The sequence below is a fragment of the Heterostelium album genome, assembly GCF_000004825.1.
Source record: "Heterostelium album PN500 unplaced genomic scaffold PPL_scaffold2, whole genome shotgun sequence".
In the NCBI taxonomy this organism is placed as follows: Eukaryota; Evosea; class Eumycetozoa; order Acytosteliales; family Acytosteliaceae; genus Heterostelium; species Heterostelium album.
This window is the reverse complement of record NW_008805064.1, coordinates 578,438-604,343: the sequence shown is the minus strand read 5'-3', so window position 1 is coordinate 604,343 and position 25,906 is coordinate 578,438. Positions and strand designations below refer to the sequence as shown.

Here is a 25,906-nt window from a genome sequence, read left to right as displayed (position 1 = left end):
ATAAATTTATTTATTAAAAATAATAAAAAAATGATTAATTTATATACATATAATATATATATACTTATTAATTAATATATTTACTTACTTTATATAATTTGAGAAAAAAAAATAGATTGAATTTTAGAATGAAAAACTTGTTCTATTTGAAGGTAAAAAAAAATTAATATTGACTCCTTAATAATAACGATACTCCTACACAAGGTTGTGTTACATCATCAACAATAATAAAAAATAAACAAAAAAAAAAATGAATGATATTATTATATTATCAAACAAGTTTTTATTTTTCAAAGATTAGCAGGTTGTCATGGGTTTTTTTGATGTAAGTTGTTCCTTTTTTCTTCACACAACACCAATTTAAATGAACCAATAAAAAAAACTGTAAACATTTACAAAAATATCTTTTTTTTAATTAATTTTTTTTTCAAAAAAATCATGTCGAATGCTCATGACTTGTGGGTCTTTTTTAAAAAAAAATATTAAAAATATCAATTTTTTTGCTTTAATTACCAAGTTATTCTTTGATCGATTTGAATGGTCAAATCAATACACAATAAAATAACAACAACATAAAAAAAAAAAAAAAAAAAAAAAAACTATCTTCAAACAACTTCAAAATTATCGAATCACCACTATCTTTAAATCGTCTAAACAAAAAGATTGTTGACCTTTTAAATATTGGTTTTTTTTTTTTTTTTGTCATCATCCTTACGACTCTTTTCTTTATTTTCTTTGAACCAATAAGTTCATTGTCATCATAATAATATATTAGGTATTAGGGATTACACAACAATTTAATTTTTAATTTTTATTTAAATTGAATTTCATTTTCAGATATCTATACCTTTTTTTTTTAATATTTTTATTTATCTTTTTTTTTTTTTTTTTTTATCATTTCATTCATTGTTTTTTTAAATATACTTACTTATTTATAATTATTTATTTACACACAAACACACACATGAAAAAGAAATTAAGTTTATTAAATAATAGAAATTTCTTTGAGAATAAAGAATGTAAATTTAGAAATGATGGTCTTGGATATCTATCAGTGTTGGAAGATACATTCTTGTTGGAAGCAATCTTTGATGAGCTGACAGTACCAGAGTTGTTGTCGTTACAACGAGTCAGTCCTGCTTTCTATGTGATGTTGAATGATGATCGACTTTGGATGGATGCATTCTTTAGAGAGACAACCAATAACACTGCACAGCGCGGCAACATTGTCTATTACATAAGTTGGAAGCTGTCGGCAGTGAAATACCTCTATTCGAATGGTCGTGACATGTCTGCATTCCCAATGGCACAACTCAACTTCCCGTTGTTCCAATCGATGGTGATCTACACCCGATGGCTTCGTAGACACATGCAAATCAAGGACTTCAAAGTGGAGGATTCCGGCTTGGTTGACAAGTGCGATGCATCGCTCTTGACCTATGAACAGTTTGTAGAGCGATACGAACGTCCATCCATCCCAATGGTGTTCACCAACGGTCAGCTAGACTGGCCAGCCAACACTGAATGGACAAAACAACGACTGATCGAACGATTCGGAGATGTTTGTTTCAAGATTAGTCATGGCGATCACAAGAATATCCCGATGCGATTCGCCGACTATGTTCAGTACATGGCAACACAAAACGATGAGGAACCACTCTATGTATTTGACCAATCGTTTGGCGAGAAAGCACCGGCAATGCTCAACGAATATAAAGTACCGAGCAAGTTCTTCCCAGAGGATCTCTTCCAGTTTCAAAACGATAAGCGTCCACACTACCGTTGGATCGTAATAGGACCACCTCGTTCTGGTGCACCTTGGCATATCGACCCAGCAGGAACGAGCGCATGGAACAGTCTTGTCTCTGGATGCAAACGTTGGCTCATGTACCCACCTTCCTCCACACCAATCGGAGTATCAATGGACGACGTCGATGAAAAGTTCTATGGTGGTCCTGCATCCCTACTTTGGCTGCTCGAAGTCTACCCATATCTTCCACCAGATCAAAGACCAATCGAAGTTATTCAATATCCAGGTGAAACTATATTTGTACCTGGTGGTTGGTGGCACATGGTTTTAAGTAAGTAATTAAAAAAAATTAACAGATTATCAAAATATTTATAATCATTTTCTTATTAGATCTTGAGGAATCAATTGCTGTTACTCAAAACTTTTGTGATTCACAAAATTTCCTTAAAGTTTGTGATGATTTAATGTAAGTGTAAAAATAATAATAATTGTAATCTTAAATTAATCCAATTTATTTATTCATTTAAATAACAGTGGTCATAAAAAGAATGGTAAAGAATATCATGATTTTAAAAAACTATTATTAGCGGATCGTCCAGAGTTTGAAAGTAAATTCAAAGAGTTTGAATTGACAAATTCACAATTTCAACACGATTTCTCTGATCTTGTTTATTGGGGTCCATTGGTACAAGAGGTCTTCTCGAGACACTTTCCAAATCAATCGTTCACTGCCGATGATTTCCAGGTCGCCTCTAGTGAGTCTGGTCAGAGTCCTGTATTTTTTGTAAATAGAAACTATGTTGTAAAGTTTTTCTGTACAAAGTATGGTGGAGAAGATAGTTTCCTTCGTGAACGTCATCTCTACTCGCTCATCAAAGACAATCAATATCTGGCATCAATCACACCATCGCTACTTGGAAGCGGTTATTTACTAGATGGAAACTTCAAGCCAAAGAAAACAGAGGTCGATGATTCCGAATCGTCAATGCTTTGGAAATGGCCATATATCATTACCAACTTTTTCGATGGTACAAGTCTACAGGATGTTCAAGATGTACCAGATGAATTACCATTCCCATATCCACCTACCGAGGAAGAAGAAGAGGAGGATGATGAAGATGAAGAAGATGGAGAGATACCACCAACTATAGATGATAAAATATTAATACCAATGCTTGCCAAGTTAATGATGAATATTCATAATCTACCATTAAACATGGAAAATAATAATCCATATTTCAATCAAGACAACAGCAGCAGCGCAGATCTTTGGAGTGTTTGGAGATTACATATCAAGAACAAGTTACTTGCCAATACCAAAGAGAATCTATGGAATTGGGGTGGATTACCTACTCAATTACTCAAGATGGTCGATGCTTACTTACCGGTCGATCTAGATTCATATATCGACAAGACACTTCCTCCTTGTTATATTCATGGTGATCTCACTGATGAAAATATTCTAGGTGACATTATCATTCAGCCCAAGAAAAAGAAGCTCAACCTTAAACAACTTAAAATTCACCCAACACCCAACAACAAAAAGTTGAGCATCCATTCAAAGAAACAACCTACAAAAGCCAAACAAGCTGCAACCGCCTCACTACCCGAGGAGGAAGAACAAGTGGAGGAAGAGGAGATTTGGCAAGCAAACAAGTTAATCGATTTCGGTGATTCAAACTTTGGTGATAGATACTACGAATTGGTTTCACTACACCTCTCCATTTTCGCTGGTGATAAGAACAAGTTGCGCAGCTTTTTGAAATGCTACGAAGTGCCCTCTACTACTAGCCAACCAACAACAACAACAACTAAAAAGACTTGGTTGGATGTCTACAATGAAAACCCATCACAATTCATCAAACGTTGTATGTGCTACACATTGATTCATCACTGCAATGCACTTACAACAATTGTTCGTCATGTTCCCGATTGCCTAAACGCCAATACCATGGAAGAACTAGCCAGATTAATCTATGATATTGATTATATAATCGGAGAATAGATTTTTTTTAAAAAAAAAAAAAAAGACAAACAACCAAACAACCACAACAATCCGTTTGTTGTTTATTATATTAAACAGCCATAATAATAAAAATGGTAGTTTTATTTTGTTTTTTTTTTACAAAACTTTAAATTGGTGCCAAGCCTTAATATGATTTATTCTCTTGAAAAACAGCCACAACCACTATCATTGAAAAAAATTTACCATATAAAATTGCAATTTTATTTTTAATTTCAAAAATAAGAGAGTTTCAACTATCTGAAAAGGAAAATCATAAAAAATCTTTAAATTGATTTATAATTTTTCAATGGTTCATAAATCACAAAGGTTGATAATACAGATCATCGAGTTTAACCAATGACATGCATCCATATGAGGAGAGTGGTCCTTCTTTTCGAATCTGGCGAGAGGTCACCCCCTCCAAATTCTGAAAAAAAAAAATCATTTCTAAAAAAAACCACACCCCTCATTCACAAAATCATTATTTTTTGATCAATTTAACTATCCAAGAGTTTTTAGAGGGGAAAAACACATCATTTTGGTGATTTTTATTACAAATTGTGGGGTACCTTAGTGGTTTAGTAAATGTTTGGGCTGTTTAAACTAACAAAAGAGACAAATCTCCAATCAAATATCTTTTAAAATGTATGTCCACATAGAGGATTGAATAGTAGATGCGAATGATATCACAAAAAGACAAAATATGCGTTGTTGTTCACAAAAAAAAACAAAAAATAATAAAATAATCTATTCCAAACTGTAGAGAGCTGTTTTGATTGCACCATCAATAATCAACAAACACTTTTTACTTTATTAATTATTTCTATTTGTAGATAATTTCAATTCAATTAAAAGAATAAGGTAGATAGATAAATAAAAAAAATATCTTAGATTTATTTCTTTTTCATCTAATATTGTTATTTAATTATTTTTTTAACCCAGTAATTACACAGTAAATCATAACAATACAATTTCATCTTAATCAATAATAATAATAATAATATTTAGATATAATAAAATGTATAATAGTAATAATTATAAAATAATTTTCATGCTTCTGACGATTTTAGTGGTAGATTTTTCATATGGAGCTGCCAGTCTGTCGCCGATTTTCAAGATTGGTTGCAGTAAATTAACAATTACCATAGATATAAATCAACCGGGTTTAAATAATTTACCATATACTATAGTTTTGAAATCGGATGATGGAGCGAATATTTCAAAGCAGGTCACTTCTGATGAGACAGTGTTTGAGTTGGCCGATGGTGTTTATACCGTTTCGATTATGAATAGCAGAAGAGAAACGATCTGGTCGAGTGACACTGAAGTCGATGTCAAAGAATGTTCAGATTCACAGAGTGCACCAACCAAAAAGCAAATCATTATGATCGTTTGTCTAGTGGGTGGAATGGTCACTGTCAGTCTGATTGGTCTCGCTATTTTCAATTACATTAAACGTGACCGTACCAAATACCCATCGTCATCTAGATCCAGCATGGCAAACAATTCAGCCGTAATGACAACTCAACGTACACCACCACAAGACAGTTATTTTTAAAACAACTAACTAGCTAAAGCTTAATAACAAACAACATTACATTATCAATCAAACAACAATAACAACAATAACATCAATAAAACCACACCTATATATAATCATAAATTTATATATAGATAATATATGAATTTTATATTAAACAACCAAATTTAAATCAAATTCGAATCAAATATATTATATTTATCTTTTTTTTTTTTATTTACAAATAAAACTAAAAAAAAAAAAAACAAATGACCTAATCATTTGATCAACCACATTAATGTTCACATTTAATTCTGATCTGATATTCATTTTGTTTTTTTTTTTTTTTTAAACATTCTGATGAAAAAAATGATCAAAAATATAAGTAATTTAATAACTAAATCAAGATATATATCAAACTATAGATCATATAATTATAGTACAAACAATGTTAATAATGTAAATAGTAATAGTAATACAACAAAGAATACTTTCAGCTCAATGAAAGAAGAGGAAATAAAGTTCTTTAATGGTATGGCAAAAGATTGGTGGGATATAAATGGACCGATGAGACCACTACACAAAATGAATCCAGTTAGAGTTCAATATATGGTTGATCGTTTGAAACAGAGTGGTGTCATCAAAACTAGTGGTGGTGGTGGTAGTGGTAAATCGTTGGCAGGCTTGAAGATCATCGATGTCGGATGTGGTGCTGGTTTACTAACAGAGTCATTCAGTAGATTGGGTGCAGATGTAGTTGGTCTCGATGCTGCTGGCAATAACATATCGATGGCAATTGCACATGCCAAACAAGATAAAACACTCTCTGACAACATCGATCGCAACACACTCCAATACATTGAATCTACAGTCGAGCAACATGCAATCGATCACCACTCATCGTACGACATCGTAACAACCATGGAAGTAGTTGAACACGTTGAAAATGTACCTGAATTTATTAAACAATGTACATCTCTAATTAAAGTAAATATAAACAAGCAAGCATATATATATATATATAATTATGAATTAGAATCTAATATAAATTGTTAACAATAATTTAATAATAGCCAGGAGGATGCTTCTTTTTATCAACAATGAATAAGACTACATTGGCATATCTAACTACAATTGTTGGAGCAGAATACATATGTAAATTCGTACCTGTAGGTACACATCATTGGGATCAATACGTTAAACCAGAGGATCTACAATCCTATCTATCTGGCAACCAAGTGAATCTTAAAGATATCTCTGGTTTATTCATGAACCCACTTACAATGAATTGGTCACTTATCAACAATACCAATGTTAATTATATTTTATTTGCAATGAAATCAACAACATCAACAACAAACAACAGTTGAATGCAATTAAATAAAAAGTAAAACAAAAACAAACAACAAACAACAATTTACAAATTGTTTTAAAATATAATTTTCTTTGAAACTCATTCGCAGTTTGTTTGTTTTTCTTACCACCAAATCCAAAATAATAATAACAAATATTTCATTTATTATTTATCTACCCACTTTTTTTTTTTTTTTTTTTTTTCAAATTAGTAACCTATTTTGATATTTTAAATAACAATAGTATAGATCTTTAGTATTAGTAAATAAATGTATATAGATTTCTTATAATCGATTTTAATGATAAATGTTTCAGTCAAAGAAAGGATCTTTAAAGATCAATATTAATTGTAATACATCTTCACCTAATACTCCTGTCGATAATGCCATTGAGAGTTCAAATTTATTTAATCCTGTAACATCATCTGCTACAACAACAACAACAACAAGTACCACTTCTACTTCAACTTCAACTTCAACTCAACAATCGAATAATAATGTAAACAATGGTTCATCATCATCATCATCATCGCAATCAACACTAAGCAACAATAATAACAATGGTGTTACTAGTAGTGGTATAAGGAATAGTACAGGTAACCAATTAACAGAAAGAGAAAGGGAAAGAGAAAGAGAGATTAGAAATATATCAAACAGTTTCAATAATTTTGTTATTTCATCAAATGATCCCGATAAACCTTTTTCATTGTATGTAACTACCTACTTTAATTTAATTCAAATACAATTTTCCTAAACTAACATTATTTTTTTGGTAATTCTAAATAGAACAAATAGTGGAACATTTAAAGAAGGTGATTTAGCAATAAACAAAAAAGGTTTACTCATCAAAGGTGAATCACCAAGAAACAGTCCACTCAATTTTACTGATAGAAGAAGATATCCAAATAGATATAGTAATTTAGGTATTGGTACAAATAATAAATCTTTAGATAATAGTAACAACAACAATAATAAGTCAAATAATCAAAATATTAATAATAGTATTAGTACAAACAATAATAATAATAATAATGTAAAGAATAATAATGAATCTAATAACAATAATAACAATAGTAGTAGTAATAATAATAATAATAATAATAATAATAATAATAGTAATTTACCACAATATGAAATGTTATCTTTAGAACTATCGGATTTACAGGTTGTAAAGATTTTAGGAAAAGGAGAAGGTGGTGTTGTTAAATTGGCGTATCACAAGAAATCGAATAGTTATTTGGCGTTAAAGGTGGTCACACTCGATATACAAGAGAATGTAAGGAAACAGATTCTGTTGGAGTTAAAGACGCTGCACAAGACACACTGTCCCTACATCGTTTCATTCTACGATGCATTCTACAACGATGGATCCATACACATCGTGCTTGAATACATGGATGGTGGATCACTCACTGATCTACTGGCAAAGGTCAAGGTGATACCAGAGGCAATACTCTCAAAGCTGACGAAACAGGTGCTACAAGGTCTGTTCTATTTGCACCGACAGCTCCATCTGATACACCGTGATATCAAACCGTCGAATATCTTGATCAGTGCATCGAGCGGTGAAGCGAAGATCTCTGACTTTGGCGTGAGTAGTCAGCGTCACGATACATTGTCGCAGGCGGTGACATGGGTAGGCACCGTTGTCTATATGTCACCGGAGCGTATCAGTGGTCGCTCGTATTCCTACGATTCCGACATCTGGAGTCTGGGATTAACCATGCTGGAGTGTGCAATTGGTAGATTCCCATATCCACCCGATAATAACAACAGTAGCGGTGGTAGCGGTGACACAGATGGTGGTCCAAATATTGGAATTGGATTCTGGACATTGATGGACTATATCGTGAAAGAACCTGCACCAGTACCACCACCCGATAGATTTTCAAAAGAGTTTTGTTCGTTTATTTCTGATTGGTAAGATTTTTTATAAAAAAAACAATAACAATAACAATAATAATAACCCCACTCTAATTAATTAACCAATCATCTTTTTTTTTTAATATTTATCTATTCCAACAACCAATAGTTTACAAAAGGAACCAGAAGATAGACCAAGTGCATCTACTTTACTAGTAAGTATAACCACATGATCATTTATCAATCTATCAATTTTTTACTAATTTTCAATTCAATTCAATATTAGAATCATCCATTTATTAAAAAATATGAGAACGAAGATATTAATTTAGAAGAATGGATAACGAATCATTTGAAATCATCTTAAGCTAAAGTTAACTAAAGATAAATAATAATAAATATATATTTTATACACCTTTTTTGTAAAGAACCAAATAATTAAAAACTAAACCAAACTTTGCATTTGCACAACTTATTTATTATTATTATTTTCTATTTTCAATAAACAAAAACATAGAATAGAATAATGATTCTAAAAATTAAGAAATATTTAAAAATGGTGATATTCACATCTATTATTTACTAACTCTTCTTTATTAAATGAGAATGTATGTATGATCCTGGGATTTTGTTTTTGAAAACAATCAAAAAGTTTTTTTATTTTTATTTTTAAAAAATTTTCCATTGTTAGATATTTTTGCAAACAATAATAATAAATCACTACACTTTTAAAAATAAATATATAACAATAATATAATACTAAAAATCATAAATCTATCTATAGATTTATCTAACTACTCACTGTTTCACAAGTTTCTTAAATTTGTTTTAATTATCAAAGATTAGATTAGATTAAAAGTTATAGATAGATATTATTTAATCATTGTGTAATAACATTAATTTAGAAGTGAGGCTGTGGTAATGGATCATTTAAATCCATATCAAAGTAGACCTTTGGTGGTTTATATAAAGATATACCCATGGGATGATCGTCAAACAATCAACGTCGATTCACATACAACTATTGGTGAGATCACTGTCTTTTACAAACAAACTGGAAGATCTATGAAGATATCGGATATGGAGGAATATGCTTTATTTAAACCATTAGAATCATCATCATCGATACTATCTCATAACAACAACAACACAAATAGTAATAGTAATCATGGTCATTCTCATGGTCATTCTGAATCAAATAATGATCACTTGGTTGGTGACACTGATAATAATAATAAAAATAGTTTAGATAGTAATAATAATAGTAGTAATGAAAAGAGTAGTCATAGAGTTAAGCTAAAGAGTAGTAGTGTTATGTATAAAAAGAGAGTTAGATTGGCTAATGATCAATGCTTGATGAGTTATAACATTGGCAATGGAGAGTATCTCGACTTGCGACAAGTCGATCAGTTGGAAACTTCCGTACCAAGATGGTTCTACAAGACGATCGTACCTTCGAATCAGCTGGAAACACTACTACGTGAGAACGTTCCACATTCCAGAAGTAACTCGATCACTGAGATTGTCGATAGTATTAAAGCGAGTAGAACACTCACAATTGGTTCACCTTCGCGTGGTGGCAGCGGTAATAACCACAACAACGGACAGCCCGGCTCTGTCATTCCGATTGGTGGAATCGGTCACGTCGGAAGTGGCTGGCAATTCGCACTGCCATCACAACACAAGCGGGTCTACGATGTCGTTCACCGTATTGAAAGCCAATTTCCATCGGCTTTGCCAAACTGCCAGCTGATACACGCGCATGAGGATCGCTGGGAAGCCAAGATCAACAGCTCGGAGGACGCTCACATCAAGCGGTTGGCAATGGACGATTCCATCACCCAGGAAACCGTCAAACAAGAATACATTGAATTTGCACTGCGGTTTGAGAAGAGAACTGCACTGCTGCTCGGTGTTCAATCGAGTCTACTCGTATGGATAGAACCGATTCACAGTTATTTTACATTGTGTTTTAGTGAGAACAGTACTGTGCACGATGCAATATGTTTTATCGTTCAATATATATATCCAACACAACAGCAACAGCAGCAACAACAACAACAACAATCATCATCTACTGATCCAAATTCATTTGGTCTTTATCTACAGGAATCGAGTGATACACGTCCACTTCCGCTGCAACACAAACAACTACTGACAAACTGTAAACTCAACAATCAAAATCGTTTGGAAGATTCAATTTTCCTTTTCAAAGCGAAACAACAAAAGAAAAAGAGTGTAGATTCTCACTCGGTGGTTACCACTGTTAATCCTCTGACACTGTCACAGACCACTTTGATATTGGATGGCGCATCTGAAGATAGCGATGATGAGGACGAAGGATACAATCTTACAGTGCTGTTCCCATCTCATCAAACCTACCGACAATTCCACTTTAATCCACATAGAACTGTCAATGAAATCATTCAATCGATTGTATCGGCAACGACTCCACCACCATCTATCATGTCTACAAGCACATCATCACTCTCACCTGCGCTCTCTTCTGACTACAGTGGAAACACTTCCTCCTCTTCCTCCTCCTCCTCAGGTAGCAAAGCCAACAGTCCAACACTATCATCGAACAGGAACAGCATTTCAGCCAAACCAATGGTATCACCAACGAGTCCACTACTCGTTGAGCAATCAAGTATCACCAGTATCAATGCAAAGAGTAACACAATCTTTGAGAACCAGAGTGAATCCTCTGGATTCTGCTTGTACTACCAAAAGAGTGGATCCGGTGTCTGGATGGAAGGTCACCGTACACTCAAATCATACAACCTGCCAAACGAAGCCGTCGTCGAATTCAAACCGACACCGACCATCTGCAAGATGACATTGGTCGAAGGTTTCAGAAATACCATCAAACTCTATTGTAATCTACAGACATTCATCGTTGTCTACGGACAATACACCATGATCACCGACCTAAAACAACTACTCATTGACAACTGCACAAGTACAACTGTGACCACCAAGGATCTGGAATCATACGAACTATTCTTGGTAAAGGGAACAGACTCTATCGATTGTATTAATAATGTAGAATCATTCAATGTATTAAATATTGATAATCATATTGTAAGTTATAGATATATAAAACACAGATTGTTTAAAACTATTTACTTATCAATCATCTATTATTATTAAACGTTTAGGATATTTTGGAATTTAAACCATCTAATAACTCAACGGTTATGAAAGATTTAGAGCTGTTTGCAGGTGCCAGAATTCCAATTACTATTGCAGGTGAATCTATTGAGAATAGAACTACATGTGATCGTTATGTCCAAGGTCAAATGAAGAAAGGTACACTCTATCTAACGAATTACCGTGTGATTTTCGAAGCTTTGAACCGCTCTTCCTATGATGACTTTGGTACCAAAGACGATTGTGATATTCCGATTACCTCGATATCAAAGTTGAAGCATCTCAATAACAATCAGACAGAGATAACCTGTAAGGATTTCCGTGTATGTGTATTCTCACTGAACAATCCATCGATTTGGGAAAAGATAAAGAATCGATTGGAGAGCTACGAAGTCACCGATTTGTTTGCATTTGCAAATGCTGAACCCTACGACCCATCGTTGGACACCATCTACAACGTCGAAGATGAATTCCTTCGTCTTCAATTCCCGGTCGACAACTGGCGTATCACCTACGCCAACAGAGACTACAGTCTATGTCCGACCTACCCATCGTTGTTTGTCGTACCGGTGACCGTAACCGATGACGATTTGAAAAAGATTTCGCTGTTCCGTGAAAAGGGTCGTGTGCCAGCCATCTGTTGGATTCACAAGACACATAAATCCACGATTACACGTTGCAGTCAGCCAAGAGTCGGTATCTTCAAATCGAAATGCAATGAAGATGAAGAGTATTTGAATATCATAACTCGCTCCAACACCAATTCACCTGTACTCTACGTTATGGATTCACGTCCAATGGCAAATGCAAAGGCCAACACACTACTTGGAAAAGGTCACGAAGATACCAGTCTCTATCAGAACGTGGAACTCCAATTCCTTGGCATCGGTAATATCCATGTAATGAGAGATAGCTACAAGAAACTGTATAACCTGATTCAGTTACCAGAGACGTCGAATTGGTTGTCGATGCTCGATGGAACACAATGGTTGGAGCACATCTATCAGATCATCAACTCTGCCAACATCGTGGTGGAAATGGTTGACAAGAAAGGATCTTCGGTTTTGACACACTGTAGCGACGGTTGGGACAGAACCAGTCAGTTGGTAGCACTTTCACAACTGCTTTTGGATCCATACTACCGAACCTACCGTGGATTCCAAGTACTCATAGAGAAGGAATGGTTGAGTTTTGGTCATCAATTCACTCATCGTTGCGCACATGTTCACCATGAAAAGAATGACGAAGAGTTCTCACCTATATTTTTAATGTTTATCGATGCCGTTTGGCAACTAACCAACTTGTTCCCAACTACATTCCAGGTATTTATAACTCAAATTACTTTATTATTATTCTTCATACTAATAAGTCTGTTCATTTCTCTATTTAAAAATTTAGTTTAATGAAAAATTCTTAATTACAATTTTAGAATCTGTATATAACTGTAGATATGGTACCTTTTTATTCAATCATCAAAAAGAACGTGTTTTATACACAAAGAGAAATGGAGGTCTTGCTAGTTTGTGGATGTATCTCAATTCAAACGAAATCGAATTTACCAATTACTTCTTCATTGACGATCCAAAACCAATCTTTCACAACTTTTTCCTTTCAGACATTCAATTTTGGAACAACTATTACTTTAGATATAAAGAAAACTACAAGCAAAGAGTTGTTATAAATGAATCAATTGTGAAATTAGTTGGAAAGAATAGAAAGGAAGATAATTAATTAATAATAATAAAAAAAAATAGTAAAAGATTTACTTTTTACTTTTTATTTATAATCGAAAGAAGAATGATTGCTAAATTAATTTTAGGTTTTATAATTTTTATACATATTTTATTTATATATTGTGTGGAATAAAAAAGAACCAAATTTTCAATATTGTATTGGGTTTTTATGTGAAGTTGATTATTGCGATGTTGTTTGAAAAAAAGAGGTTGGGGAAAAACAAATGATTATGTACATATTTTTTTTTAACTCTTTTGTTGGAGGTTAATCATTTGTAACTCTTCTTCAGATTGTTTACCAGCGAGGATGGCTGGGTATTTCTTGAGATTCTCCTCATTGCTGAATGGTGGGAGAATATTCAAAGTGGTGTCGGAGGCGATGTGACCAAAGAGGGTGGATGAGATACGCCACAACGATCTACCTTCTTCCTTTGCCTTTTCGACTGCAGCTTGGGTCTCCTTGGTGACGACGACCTCGTGGAAACCAGCCATGATATCACCACCGGTGATCCATTCGAGTTGCTTACCGGCTTGCAACAACAAACATCCGGGTGGAACCTTGACCAAGACTCTGGTACCGTCACGCAACCAGATGTACAAACCTGGATAACGAGACTTTCCGTGGATGGTTAACAAATTGAAATCGTAATGGAAACCAGCGAAAATTTGATCCAAATCACCGAATCTCTTCAAGTCTGAACCGGTTGGAGCCAATAAATGTGGACCGTTCTTCATCATCTTGGTGATCGAGTCGACTGGTAAACCGTAACCGGTGGCAATCATCTCTGAAACGGTTTCGATCGAGGAGAGCATCAATGATCCCCAGGAGTCCATGACATCTTGCCAGTGTGGGAACTTGGCTGGGATGACTGGTGGACAGTTGAGCTCTGGGTAGGCGGTATCAGATGGTCTGTCACCAATACGCCAGAAGAAACGCCACTTTGGATCGGCACCACGTGGAGCATGAGCAGCATATTGTGGCTTGAGGGCCTTGATAACATCGGCATGGTCTCTTGGCTTCTCAGTGAACTCTGGAGTGGCACCCAATTGATAGCTCCACTCTGGGTGAACATCCTTCATCAAAGCTTCAGTTGGTTGTTCATAATATTGTTCCATCATATCCAAAAATCTAAATTTTTAATATAGTAATTTCAGCATTATTAATAAATATATTGTCATCTTATCTTATTATTTCAAATGACGTCATTAACCATTTTTGGTCGACCAATTTTTTTTTTGTATGGCAACATACCTGCTATTTTGTTCTTCATTTACTTTTGGACTCTTGATGACAAGACAACTTGTCTCTTGCAAGGTCTTGACGAGATTCTTGCAGTCTTCGAGTGCCTCAGCAGAGGTTGGATCTGCCAAGAAACGACCGATGTCAATGATAGCTGGTCCTTGTTCCATAGTCTAATAAGATATTATTATATATGTAAGATGGAATGAAATATAAAATTATTTGTAGATGATTGTGTGTGCTGTGATGAAATTTAAAGAGTAGTGATGCCCCCTTTTATATACCCGGTCGGTAAAAGTATGATGTAAATTCTACAGTAGTAAGCAGAAAAAAAAAAAAATATTAAAAAATTAAAAAACAATAATATTTTTTTTCAATAGCAAAAAATAGAACACCTTGAATGGAATTTTTTGCCATTTTTTTAGTAAAAATATCTGGGGTGAAAAGGTTAAAAAAAAAAAAAAGTATTGTTCATCTAAAAAAAAATGAAAATAAAAAAAAAATATCAAAAAAAAGAAATATCTAAAATGATGTGGGGTGTCACCTTAATTTTTTTCTAAAATAAAACAAAAAAAATGAACAATGTTTTACACAATTTCATCATCATCAATAACAAGTATGCCAAGTTTGGTGTAAAGTGTTGTAATACAATTTAATTTTTATTTTATGATTGGGGAGATTTGATTGTTCCATAGAGACAGTCTCTATTGAAAATCAATCAAAGAGCAAACGATCAATGGATTCAATCAAACAACCACATTATTCAATTTCACACAATTGTTGTATAAACAATGGCCGGGTCTATGTTCGGGTCCTTCTCGAAATTGAACCCAACAATTGCATTTTAGAAAAAAATGAAAATGAATAGTTGTTTTTATTTATTTGCAGATGATTTTGCTTTAACTGCACTCTTTGCACTTTGTGATCTTTTCATTGATTTCTTTGGAGTGGTTGCTTTCTTCCCAACATTGGGTTTAGATGATGACTTTGTTGATTTTTTATTGTTGGCTGCCATTGAATGTGATTTCTTTTTATTACTAGTAACTTTAATATCTTCTTCATCTTCTTCTTCTTCATAGTCATCGTTTTCATAAGCATCGTCATCTGCTAAATCATCTTCACTCATCATATCATCTAAATCATCGACATTCTCATCCTCTTCTTCTTCTTCTTCCTCATCCACTACAACTTTAGCTTTTTTCTTATTATTATTATTATTAGTTGTTTCTTTCTTATTTGTTGGTTTAGTATTTGATTTTACAGTAGTAGTGGTAGTTGTTGTTGTAGTTGATTTCTTTGAAAGTGTTGCAGTTTTAGAAAACATTGGATATGATTGAAGTTTGCCTGATTCTATCAGTTGATTTAAATGATCACACATTCTAACTACATCACTCTTTTTTTCACAATTGAATACATATTCTTTGATTCTATTATAAACCACAAAAGTTAATGATGCATTTGATTGATTTTTGATGACTTTATAAAAAGTTGTTTACTTACAGTTTCATATCACCTTTCTTCTTGTTATAGAAATCGATTAGATCTTTCTCTTCTTCAGTACTAACTTGAACACCTCTGTGTTTCTTCTCATTCTCAATCTGACTGAAGAAGTCAGCAATCTTCTCCTCTGTCAAACGCACTATATCGTATTGCTTCAACCATGCCTCATAGAGATCCTTGCCAGAGAATGTACCCAAATCAGTTGATTCAGTGTCACCGTGTTCATCGTAGAACTCTCTTGTCTTTGGATCCTTCAAAATATTATAGATTCTGGCGAGCTTCTGAAACTGTTCTTTCGCTTCGTCTGTGTCGTTCTTATCGGGATGTACCTCCTTTGCCAATCTATAGTAGGCTCTCTTGATCTCTGAATCTGATGCTGTCTTGGCTACACCCAAAATCTCATAAAAGTCTTTATCGGCATCATCGATAATCGATTTCTGTTTCTGTTGTTTTGTTGCTGTTTGCTTTTGTTGTTGTGTATCCATTTCTTTTATAGTACTATTTTTATTTGGCATATCTTATTATTATTTCAATTTATTATTAAATAATATCAATCAAAGTAAAATGAAAAAAAAAAAATAATATTTTAATTTATTTATAAAATAAATTAAAATTATAAATAAATTAAAAATAAGTTCAACTACAATGCGCCAAAATTTGAAATTTTTTTTTATTTTAAAAGATTTCTTTTTCGAACTTCAAATGAATAATTTCTAAGATACAGTAAATCTTAAATCAAGCTAAATAAGATCATAGTCGTTTTCATTTGCAAATAATAATACTAAAAAAGAAAGAATTGAATATAAAAAATTAAAATAATTGTTTTATAAATTAAATTTAAAAATAATACTAATATATTAATGCTAAAAATAAAAAAAAATTGGTCGACTGATCATGATTGCAAATGAACCAAATAGATTAATTTAATATTAAATAAAGAAATGAAAGAAAGAGTTTAAGTAATAGAGAAAAGACAAATAAATGTATACAACAACATTAGCAATAGAACTAATTCTGTTATTGAACTCTCACCGGTCGTTCTATTCCAACTCTAATCAATAAAAGAATTTGAATCATCTCACACCTTTAAGTCTTTGTTTATTATCATCATTGAATCATTGTGATCAATCACAATTGGAGGTGAGGAAAGGATGTGAATGGAGAGTGATTGTATTGTGATGAGAGATAGAATTGGAGGGATGATTTGGATGAGGAATATATACATTGTCTTTATTGGATTGTTGTTGGAGACTACTGGATCAAAGTGCTCTGCGAGAGTTGGATGCTTCATCACGGGAGTTTTTGGTTGGTAATTTGTTGGATGGAATGCAGGTCTACAGCATAGAATGGAGGAATAATGACACCTGGTGGCAAGGGTGGTGCTCCATTGAACAGTTCAACAGTTGGTATCTGGAGTTGGTAAAGTGGAAGACCAAGTGCATTACAAGGATTTTGAAGGTTGAGGGGATTGGCTGGATTGGCTACAGGTGGAGGAGGCCCAACTGGAGGCATGACACCTTCATAGCCATGAGGAGCAGCATATCCAGGTGGAGATATGGGAGGCAAGTGTCTTTGGATTGTATTGGTGATATCCAAATGTGTCGTTCCACAAGAGATGATCCTGACAGGATTTGCTGCTGCACCATTCTGATAGTACAAAACAAGCATCGCAAAGTCTCCATTGTTTCTGGGATAGATCTTGACACCAATAACGATCCTGATTGTGCTTGGTATTGCAGCCACAGCAGGGACACCAGGAGCAGGAAGCACAGCAGCAACACGATCCATGAAATAGTCGAGGCACTTTTGATGTAACACTGGAAGTGATTGAGACTTGGCTGTTTCGATGACCAATGTTGGGTAAGGATTTCCATGTCCATCTGCCGAATGATTGTTGGGGACATTGGGTCGAAGAGGTTGCAAAGATTGGTCTGGCTCAGCATTTGCATGTCCTGGTTGGAGGATCAATGTCGCATCTCCTCCGATGCGCAACAAATGTTGGTTTGGGAATGTTTGAACCCATATCATCATATTGATCGCATTGACAGTGTATGAATGCGCCATTGAGGGTACTTCATAGATCCATGCCCTTCCATCTCTAAACCATATCCTCGACTTGAACTCAGATCTCTCTCCATCCTTTTGTCTTCTTGCTATAAAAGTATTATGGTTGATGGGTCCAAGTTCAACTCCTCCATCGGGAACATATCCTATCTGGATATAGATGAGGATGTTAGTTATATTTCTTGCAATACAAATAAAGTCATACTTGTCGCAAAAAATCTATTTTATTCGACCAACCTCTGATCCTTTTAACTACCTCAAGCACTTCCTGTTGAGACTGATTTGTTGGTGATGAGAGCGCAAGAGAGTCGATATATGGTTCAGTGTGTGCATGCTCTTGATTTGAAGAGGAAGAGGAGGAGGAAGAGTACAGTTGCTGAGTCATCGGTATTTGTGTGTATGTATTCCTTCTATCTGTACAACTATAACTACGAAGAGAGAATGATGATTAGTGAGGAATATAAATTATCACCTATCTTATGTAACTAATATATATATATAATCGGTATATTATATGTTTATAGACTATATAATCTTTCAAATAATAAACAAATAATTAAATTATATCATATCAAAAAAAATAAACAAATGATTAGCAGTTCACATTATGATACATTTAATAAATAATGTTCCTTATAGAAGTAAAAAACAAATAAATAAATAATAGAAAAGACAATAATATTATTAAAAAAGATATTATAACCACTGGTTTTTTTTTTTTTTTATTCGATTTATGGTTACAGGCAAGAGCCAGTTTTGTTTTGAAAGGTTGTATAAGATCAATCATTCGTTTGGTATCTGTGTGATTGTTTGTCAAATTGATATATTGTCTTTTAATTATTTAGAAATATTCTATTTTATTTTAAATATAAATAGTACTTTAAAAATGGAGAATTATCATCAAATCAAATTAACAATTATAGATAAATACATTTAAATTCAAATAAATATATAATTATTCTAACTCTTTAATAAATATATACTCAAAAAAATAATTACTATATATTTATAAAACTTTTAAATATGAACAACTTTAATTTTATTTTTGTTTTTATTTGTTTATTATTCCTTACCAACAGAAATGTTCATGGACAATGTTCAAGCAATGTATTGTCACAATACTTTAATGGTTCAGTTATTGGTATCAAAGTTATCTATTTTGAATCAGGATCAGTTTCATACATGATTGGAAATTCATTGTATTCAGCACAAATCTCATCGGATCTATTCAATATCAATTCATTCAATTCAATTTCATCCAGCAATGTTGATTGTTCGAGAAGCAATAATAGACAACCATTCGATGTCAATAAAGTATCATTACCATTCTCTGATGCAAGATCACTCTTGATCTCAAGAAATGGAGCAGTCAGCATGAACATCAAAGGAATCAAATTGGAATTCCAACTTTCATATTGCTCATCATCAATGGCAATTGGAGTTGCAAATAATTCAATTCCATACACATTCTATTTCTCATTCAATCAGAATTCACAATTTGGATTGTCGTGTAATGATACAAATGTTGTCACTGAAACACCAAAACCAAACAACAAAAATATCACAATTTCAAGCAACATTATAAATCAATGGACAACCAACAATATCAATTATTATCAATTCGATGGAATCATTGAAAACAAGAGCAAAAAAGTTATTAAATCATTGATTCTTAGTTCATCAGTCCAACTTCGTGATGATTCTTCGATTTGGGATCTTGTCAGAATCAACAACAACAATCAACAACCATCTACTTTTACCTTACCATCATATGTCAATCAAATTGCAATTGACTCCAAGTATAAATTTGGATTCATCACTAAATCCGATAGAAATCCAACTTTCAATATTGTTTCTGTTACTTATCAATAATCATTATAGTTTATAATTCATAATTTCTTAATCGCCTCTTTTTTTGAGAAAAAAAGAGAGCATATTTTAATAAATAAACATTATTATATTTTTAACTGCTAATTGTACTCTATTTAATCTGTAAATATAAATTGTTATTATTAACTTGTTTGTCAATGATCTTTAATTAAATTTTATTAAATGTTTCATTGATTCTTTATTATGTAGATTCTCTGTCATTGTATATTTTAAAAATCTTCATCTTCATCTTCAGTATAGTCTGATCCATCTTCATCTTCATCTATTGAAGTATTTTCCAAAGAGTTAATGTCGAAATCATCGTCTGATGGTTCATCTTCACATAGTTTATGATCCAATAGGTAGTTGGTGATCTCATCGTATTCAAAGTATTTGGAGTATCTAATTGCTTTCTGTGTGCATCCTTCTGTACGATTCTCGATTAAGAATTTGACCACTTCGAATTCACCATTTTTCGATGCTTTATCAACGCAAAGGGTTGTCCAACATCGTTCAGTTCTATTGTTGTGAATGAATTTAACAACATCTAAACCTGCTCTTCCAATGATATTGTGAAATTTCAATGCTCTCAATATATTTGGTGTATTGGAATGAAGAAACTGTACAATGTCCAATTTCTGGTATCTAGCTGCATATTCGAGTGCCATTGACATCACTCTACCATGTCCAATACTATGCAGAAACATTACTATTTCAAGTGAAAACATAGCAGCACATTCAAAAAAATATTCTGAAAATCCCTCGGTCCTATTCTCGTGAACCCATCTCACTATTTCCAGAGGTAGTGTTGTTGGTAATTTACTATCGGGTGTTCTCAATATTGAAAGTGGCGGAGCGTTTTCTATGAAGTAATTGTTGACGTGAAGCCATTTAATTGTTTCAAATTGATAGGAGTTGATAACTATATGTAAATCCTGTTTACCAACCAGACTCTTATCTCTTTGATCCATCCATTTAATAAAGTCGAGAAGACCTTTCGATACTGCAAAAGAGAAAGTTCTCTGACCGAATTTGATATGGTAATCAGAATCTAACACCCATTGGATAGTTTCCACTTTCATATCTTCAATTACGAATTCTAAATTGATTGATTTCATGTTTCTGTCGATAAAACCATGTGAATCAAGCCATTCTAAAATATCTAATTTATTACCACCGATGCAAAGCTCTACCACTTGTTCTTTACTATCCATTGGTCGGTTCAAGGCCAACCACTTTACCATCTCTGAATTTCCAAATTGAGTTGCGCATTCAATCGGTGACGAGTTGAAGCTGATTGGTTTCGCACTAAGCTCTACATTCTTTGAAAGCCATTCAATCAATTGAATGTTCTTGGATTTACTGGCTTCATAGAACGTACGATTGTTATGTTTTTCGTTCAAATACACTTTAAACTGTGGATGTTGATAGAGATACTGTACAATCTCTAAATAGCCACGTTGCGCCGCATATGAAATCCAGACATTTATATATTTAAATGATACTAACACCAGCTTTCTTGTGTCAAACAAAAATTTCAATACTGATAACCTGTTGTAATTAATTGCTCTTATTATAAATCTTTCGATTGGTTGTTCTGCTGCCAATTCAGAGCTGGTACGATATCGTTGTGGTAGATCGGTTAAAATGTTTTCATTCTTAGTGAAATACTGATTGAGTAAGATATCGATAAAATTATATTGAATGAGTAAATATGGATCATTCTCGATAACCGACCACCCATGATGAAAAGCACAGTCACATATCGAATCATTCTCTACATATTCAAATATTTTATTTCTAATGACTAAATTATTTATTATATTTTTAAATAGATTATCCATCTTTTATTTAGATATATACATATAACATGAAGGAGTGATAATAAAATAAATAAAATCATGTGACCATTTTTATTTTTTCAGAATTTGAAATGAACATTTGATTGAATATCTCAAGATATTTATTTTTAAAAGATCTTTATATATTTATTATTTTATCAAATATCGTATTAATAGTGTGGTTAGTTAATCGAATGAACTCTCTGATGATGAATAATCATCATCATCATCATCGTCATCCTCCAATTCAATAACAAAATCTTCAGAATTATCTAAGAAATCATAATTGTTGTTAAAAGTTGAAGTTTCATATTGAAAATTGATTCCACCTTCGTGCTTAAAAGTAACGTAGTGATCGTATTCACATAGTTTATGGTCCAATAGATATTGGGTGATATCGTTGTGACCAAAATAAATTGAATATACAATGGCTTGTTGTGTACATCTTTCCGTTCTATTCTCGTTCATGAATTTAATAGCATCTAAATGATTATGTTTGGCCGCTTTATCCATAACTCTCGGGGTCCAATATTGTCGTTCACTTCTATTGCTATGAATGAATTTAACAACTTCCAAGCCAGCCGATCCAATAATATTGTGGAATCTATTTGGTCTGATAGTCTGCGACGTATTCTCATGAAGAAACTTTACAATGTCCAATTGTTGGTATCTAGCTGCATTCTCGATTGCATATGAAAGATCGGATTTCATTCCAACGTTGTTATGGAGGTACTTGACGATGTCCAGTGAGAAACATGCAGCACTTCTCATGGTGGCCAAGCTAAACTTCTCGGATCTATTCTCATGAATCCATTTTATCATTTCAAAAGGTTGTGCTTCTGGTGTATCTTTGTCTGGTATCAATAGTTCACCTATTGGGTTGTCGCTATAAAGGAATTTGTTATGATGTAGCCATTGGATTGTCTCGAGGTGATACGATCCAACAACATCTAATAACGGTACAACTTTAACATATTCTTTGTGTTTCTCGTTGATCCATTTAGCGATATTCAATCGACCTGAGGATACTGCAATTGCAAATGACTGACTGCTGAGCCTAACCTTGAAGTCAACAGTTGGGTTGGTTAGCCATTCGATAGAGTGTTCATTTAGTGTCGGTAGCACTCTATCTAAATCAATCTCTATTTTAGCATGATCGATATAGCCATTGCTATCCAACCACTCTATGATATCAAGTCTATTGATGGCGAGAGAAAACTCTACTGTTTTTAGCCGTTTATCTTTTGGTCTGTTCACCACTAACCACTTTACCATGTCAAAGTTCCCGTGGCTCGAAGCACATTCAATTGGAGACATCGATTCCATGCTAACAAAGTGGAGTATCGGGTTCTTGGTGATATTGATATTCTTTGACAACCATTCGATCAGCTCGACATTGTTAGTCTTGGCCGCCTCATAGAACGTAGAGTCGTTGACTTTAGAGCAGTAGCCACTCAGCAGTGGATGTTGGTAGATGAACTTCACCATTTCGAAATGACCGTGCCGCGCAGCAATGTCAGTCCATCTGCAGTCATTCATATTGAATGACCTCAACCTGAGATTCCTCTCATCAAAGAGATATCGCAAAACAGTGATTCTGTTGAATTGTACTGCTTCCTCAAGGAATACTCGGATACTTCTCTCGGCTTCGAACACCGATGTAACAAACTTGTATCGCTGTTGGAGATCCGTTAGAAGGTTCTCCTCCAAATTGAAATATTGATTTAACAACACATCAATATAGTTGTATCTAACCAGTAGAATAGGGTTCCTAATCAAATTCGACCAACTGTAATGTGAATTACAACCACAAAATGCAATTGACTTTACATTTTTAAATAAAATATTTCTTATTACTAAATTATTAATTATTTTCTTTAATAATATATATTTATTATCTTCCATCAGATCGCTTAAACAAAAAAAATGAGTGATTCATTTTAAAAAAAAAAAAACAATTTAAATATTTATTGATGTTTTTTTTTGTTGAAAAGTATTAACATTTGTTAATAATAGTTAAATAATAAACTTATCCAAAACAATTCAAATTTATTTAATTTTAATTTAAAATTTAATATTAAATTAATTTATTTCTTGTTTTGATGAGAAGTTGTTATGAATAGTATCTGAAGTTTTCATTAATTTTTATTCTAAATATTAGTGGTGATCCAAACCAAAATTATGATTTCAAAAAAAGATCTTTTTTTTTGATTCCGATTCCCACAAAACCCTTTGCAGGGGTGCAAAAAACCACCAAAAAAAAAAAATCGGACTTTTGAAAGCTGATGATCAGCTATTAAAGTCAAAAAAAAAAAAAACATGAATTAATAATAAAGAAATAATTTCTATTGCCCAAAATGTTGATATTGTTCTCTTACAGGAGTGGAGAAGCAGCCGTTCAAACTTACTCAAAGTAAAGTATTTTACTCTTTTTATTCTTTTATTCATTCATATATTATTATTTTTAACATTAATGTATGTATTCTAAATTTATTTATTTGTTTTTAAAATTTAATATGTCGTCGGATTTCATCCTATGATAAACTTTTTTATTATAGTTAATAACACCTAACAAATTTAAAGATGTTGATCTATCAACCATTAAAATTGGAATCAAATCATTCGTTAAACCTACTTTTATTATTATACGATTCCAGCATTTTATTTGTGTTTTTTATAACTTAATTCTATCACAGATAATTTATTCATTTTTAAAAGTTTTTGTTTGTGATAAAGAGTGATACTAGTTTAAAAAAAAAAACAAAAAACAATAATAGTTTTTTTGTGAATTTAAAACAAGTTTAAATTCAATACCTAAAAAAGGTGTAGAAGGGGGTTAATTAAATTTCGAAATTGAATGGATCAAAAAATAGAGAAAAAGAGAAAGGGGAGGTGATATATGCTTGTTTTTGATTTGATAACACAACATAACACATTATATTGTTTTTTATCTGTATATATAATTATTATAATTATTATTATCATTTTTATTTTATTACTAAAAGAATTATTTAAAAAGTTTTTGTTAATTGTTTTTTTTTTATTTTTATTTGTACATATTATTCAATATTCATCTTACAAGGATATCTTTTTTTTTTTCTCTCTCACACCACACTTTAACACATAAACACATAAAAACAACAAAACTCCGTATTTAACACATTAAATTCACTCCGCTCATTCTCACTCCTCTTAACAACGATCCAATCTACTCTATTAAAGTCAGCAGCACACAATCTACAAACATAGACAGATAGATAAACACTCTTTCCCAGGTTTTATTTGTTGTTGATGTTTTTGTTGTTGCTGCTTCCTCTTCCTCTTCTTCTTTATTCTGATACTACATTAAACATCAATACATTTAATTTCAATTAGATAACCACCAATTTTGGAACATGTGATCTCAATACCTATTTTTCCCTTATATAAATTTAGACTATACACAAAATTTCCATTATTTATTTTTATATATCAATATATAAACAAAATCATTAATTAAATATTATAATATTTGTTGTTGTTGTTGTTGTTGCTGTTAAGTGAAGTGAAAGTGAAAGTGAAATAAAGAGCGAAGTGAATTAAAAAGAGTAATAGATAAATATTGTTGTTGTTTTTTTGTTAATACAACTCTGAGTGTATAGTAGTGTAGTGTAGTGATATCATTTTATTCAAACTCTCACAGGTCAATTCTGTTTTGTTGTCATATTCTCTCTTTTTTTTTTTGATAGATAATAAATACTCATCTTATCTTTTATTATCTTCATAACCATTGTTATAATATTGTAAATTGTACACTGTGACTTGTTTTATTTTTTATAGTTTTATATTCACATTGGCAAGTTTTAATTGCTTGTATCTCCTTTTTTTAAATTTGTATATAATTCCACCGTTCTTATCTAATAATATTTTTAGTGTATTTCCTAATTCATTGCTAACTAGTTTGATAATACATCCATATTCAGATTTATCAATTTTTATACATCTTTTTAATATAATAATATATTAATATTTTAAATA

At 32.5% G+C, this 25,906-nt stretch overlaps 11 protein-coding genes across 11 annotated transcripts; 6 read left to right on the top strand and 5 right to left on the bottom strand.

The window, feature by feature from the left end:
- Positions 1-128: 128 nt before the first annotated feature.
- jcdI (transcription factor jumonji) lies at positions 129-3,755 on the top strand (the record flags this gene model as incomplete). The annotated part of the gene is made up of 5 exons (XM_020572568.1): positions 129-152; positions 297-325; positions 997-2,081; positions 2,141-2,216; positions 2,285-3,755. 5 exons carry the CDS (start codon positions 129-131, stop codon positions 3,753-3,755), a joined length of 2,685 nt encoding a protein of 894 aa, XP_020436685.1.
- A 1,018-nt stretch (positions 3,756-4,773) lies between these two features.
- PPL_01560 (uncharacterized protein) lies at positions 4,774-5,440 on the top strand (the record flags this gene model as incomplete). The annotated part of the gene is made up of 2 exons (XM_020572567.1): positions 4,774-5,302; positions 5,430-5,440. The coding sequence occupies 2 exons, from the start codon at positions 4,774-4,776 to the stop codon at positions 5,438-5,440; spliced, it is 540 nt and encodes a 179-aa protein (XP_020436684.1).
- Positions 5,441-5,643: 203 nt separating this feature from the next.
- Positions 5,644-6,644, top strand: coq3 (3,4-dihydroxy-5-hexaprenylbenzoate methyltransferase; the record flags this gene model as incomplete). The annotated part of the gene is made up of 2 exons (XM_020572566.1): positions 5,644-6,261; positions 6,348-6,644. 2 exons carry the CDS (start codon positions 5,644-5,646, stop codon positions 6,642-6,644), a joined length of 915 nt encoding a protein of 304 aa, XP_020436683.1.
- Positions 6,645-6,933: 289 nt separating this feature from the next.
- mekA (MAP kinase kinase) lies at positions 6,934-8,856 on the top strand (the record flags this gene model as incomplete). The annotated part of the gene is made up of 6 exons (XM_020572565.1): positions 6,934-7,334; positions 7,413-7,741; positions 7,775-8,061; positions 8,251-8,546; positions 8,659-8,704; positions 8,776-8,856. The coding sequence occupies 6 exons, from the start codon at positions 6,934-6,936 to the stop codon at positions 8,854-8,856; spliced, it is 1,440 nt and encodes a 479-aa protein (XP_020436682.1).
- Positions 8,857-9,089: 233 nt separating this feature from the next.
- Positions 9,090-13,373, top strand: PPL_01557 (myotubularin family protein; the record flags this gene model as incomplete). Its single annotated transcript, XM_020572564.1, has 4 exons — positions 9,090-9,097; positions 9,395-11,573; positions 11,651-12,964; positions 13,041-13,373. The coding sequence occupies 4 exons, from the start codon at positions 9,090-9,092 to the stop codon at positions 13,371-13,373; spliced, it is 3,834 nt and encodes a 1,277-aa protein (XP_020436681.1).
- Positions 13,374-13,621: 248 nt separating this feature from the next.
- On the bottom strand, positions 13,622-15,032 carry PPL_01556 (uncharacterized protein; the record flags this gene model as incomplete). The annotated part of the gene is made up of 3 exons (XM_020572563.1): positions 13,622-14,504; positions 14,628-14,788; positions 15,009-15,032. 3 exons carry the CDS (start codon positions 15,030-15,032, stop codon positions 13,622-13,624), a joined length of 1,068 nt encoding a protein of 355 aa, XP_020436680.1.
- Positions 15,033-15,489: 457 nt separating this feature from the next.
- Positions 15,490-16,600, bottom strand: PPL_01555 (uncharacterized protein; the record flags this gene model as incomplete). Its single annotated transcript, XM_020572562.1, has 2 exons — positions 15,490-16,042; positions 16,116-16,600. The coding sequence occupies 2 exons, from the start codon at positions 16,598-16,600 to the stop codon at positions 15,490-15,492; spliced, it is 1,038 nt and encodes a 345-aa protein (XP_020436679.1).
- A 470-nt stretch (positions 16,601-17,070) lies between these two features.
- Positions 17,071-18,382, bottom strand: PPL_01554 (uncharacterized protein; the record flags this gene model as incomplete). Its single annotated transcript, XM_020572561.1, has 3 exons — positions 17,071-17,166; positions 17,454-18,329; positions 18,371-18,382. The coding sequence occupies 3 exons, from the start codon at positions 18,380-18,382 to the stop codon at positions 17,071-17,073; spliced, it is 984 nt and encodes a 327-aa protein (XP_020436678.1).
- An 820-nt stretch (positions 18,383-19,202) lies between these two features.
- PPL_01553 (carbohydrate-binding domain-containing protein) lies at positions 19,203-20,051 on the top strand (the record flags this gene model as incomplete). Its single annotated transcript, XM_020572560.1, has 1 exon — positions 19,203-20,051. The coding sequence occupies one exon, from the start codon at positions 19,203-19,205 to the stop codon at positions 20,049-20,051; it is 849 nt and encodes a 282-aa protein (XP_020436677.1).
- A 227-nt stretch (positions 20,052-20,278) lies between these two features.
- Positions 20,279-21,892, bottom strand: PPL_01552 (uncharacterized protein; the record flags this gene model as incomplete). The annotated part of the gene is made up of 1 exon (XM_020572559.1): positions 20,279-21,892. The coding sequence occupies one exon, from the start codon at positions 21,890-21,892 to the stop codon at positions 20,279-20,281; it is 1,614 nt and encodes a 537-aa protein (XP_020436676.1).
- A 183-nt stretch (positions 21,893-22,075) lies between these two features.
- On the bottom strand, positions 22,076-24,549 carry PPL_01551 (ankyrin repeat domain-containing protein; the record flags this gene model as incomplete). Its single annotated transcript, XM_020572558.1, has 2 exons — positions 22,076-23,745; positions 24,525-24,549. 2 exons carry the CDS (start codon positions 24,547-24,549, stop codon positions 22,076-22,078), a joined length of 1,695 nt encoding a protein of 564 aa, XP_020436675.1.
- Between the last annotated feature and the right edge of the window lie 1,357 nt (positions 24,550-25,906).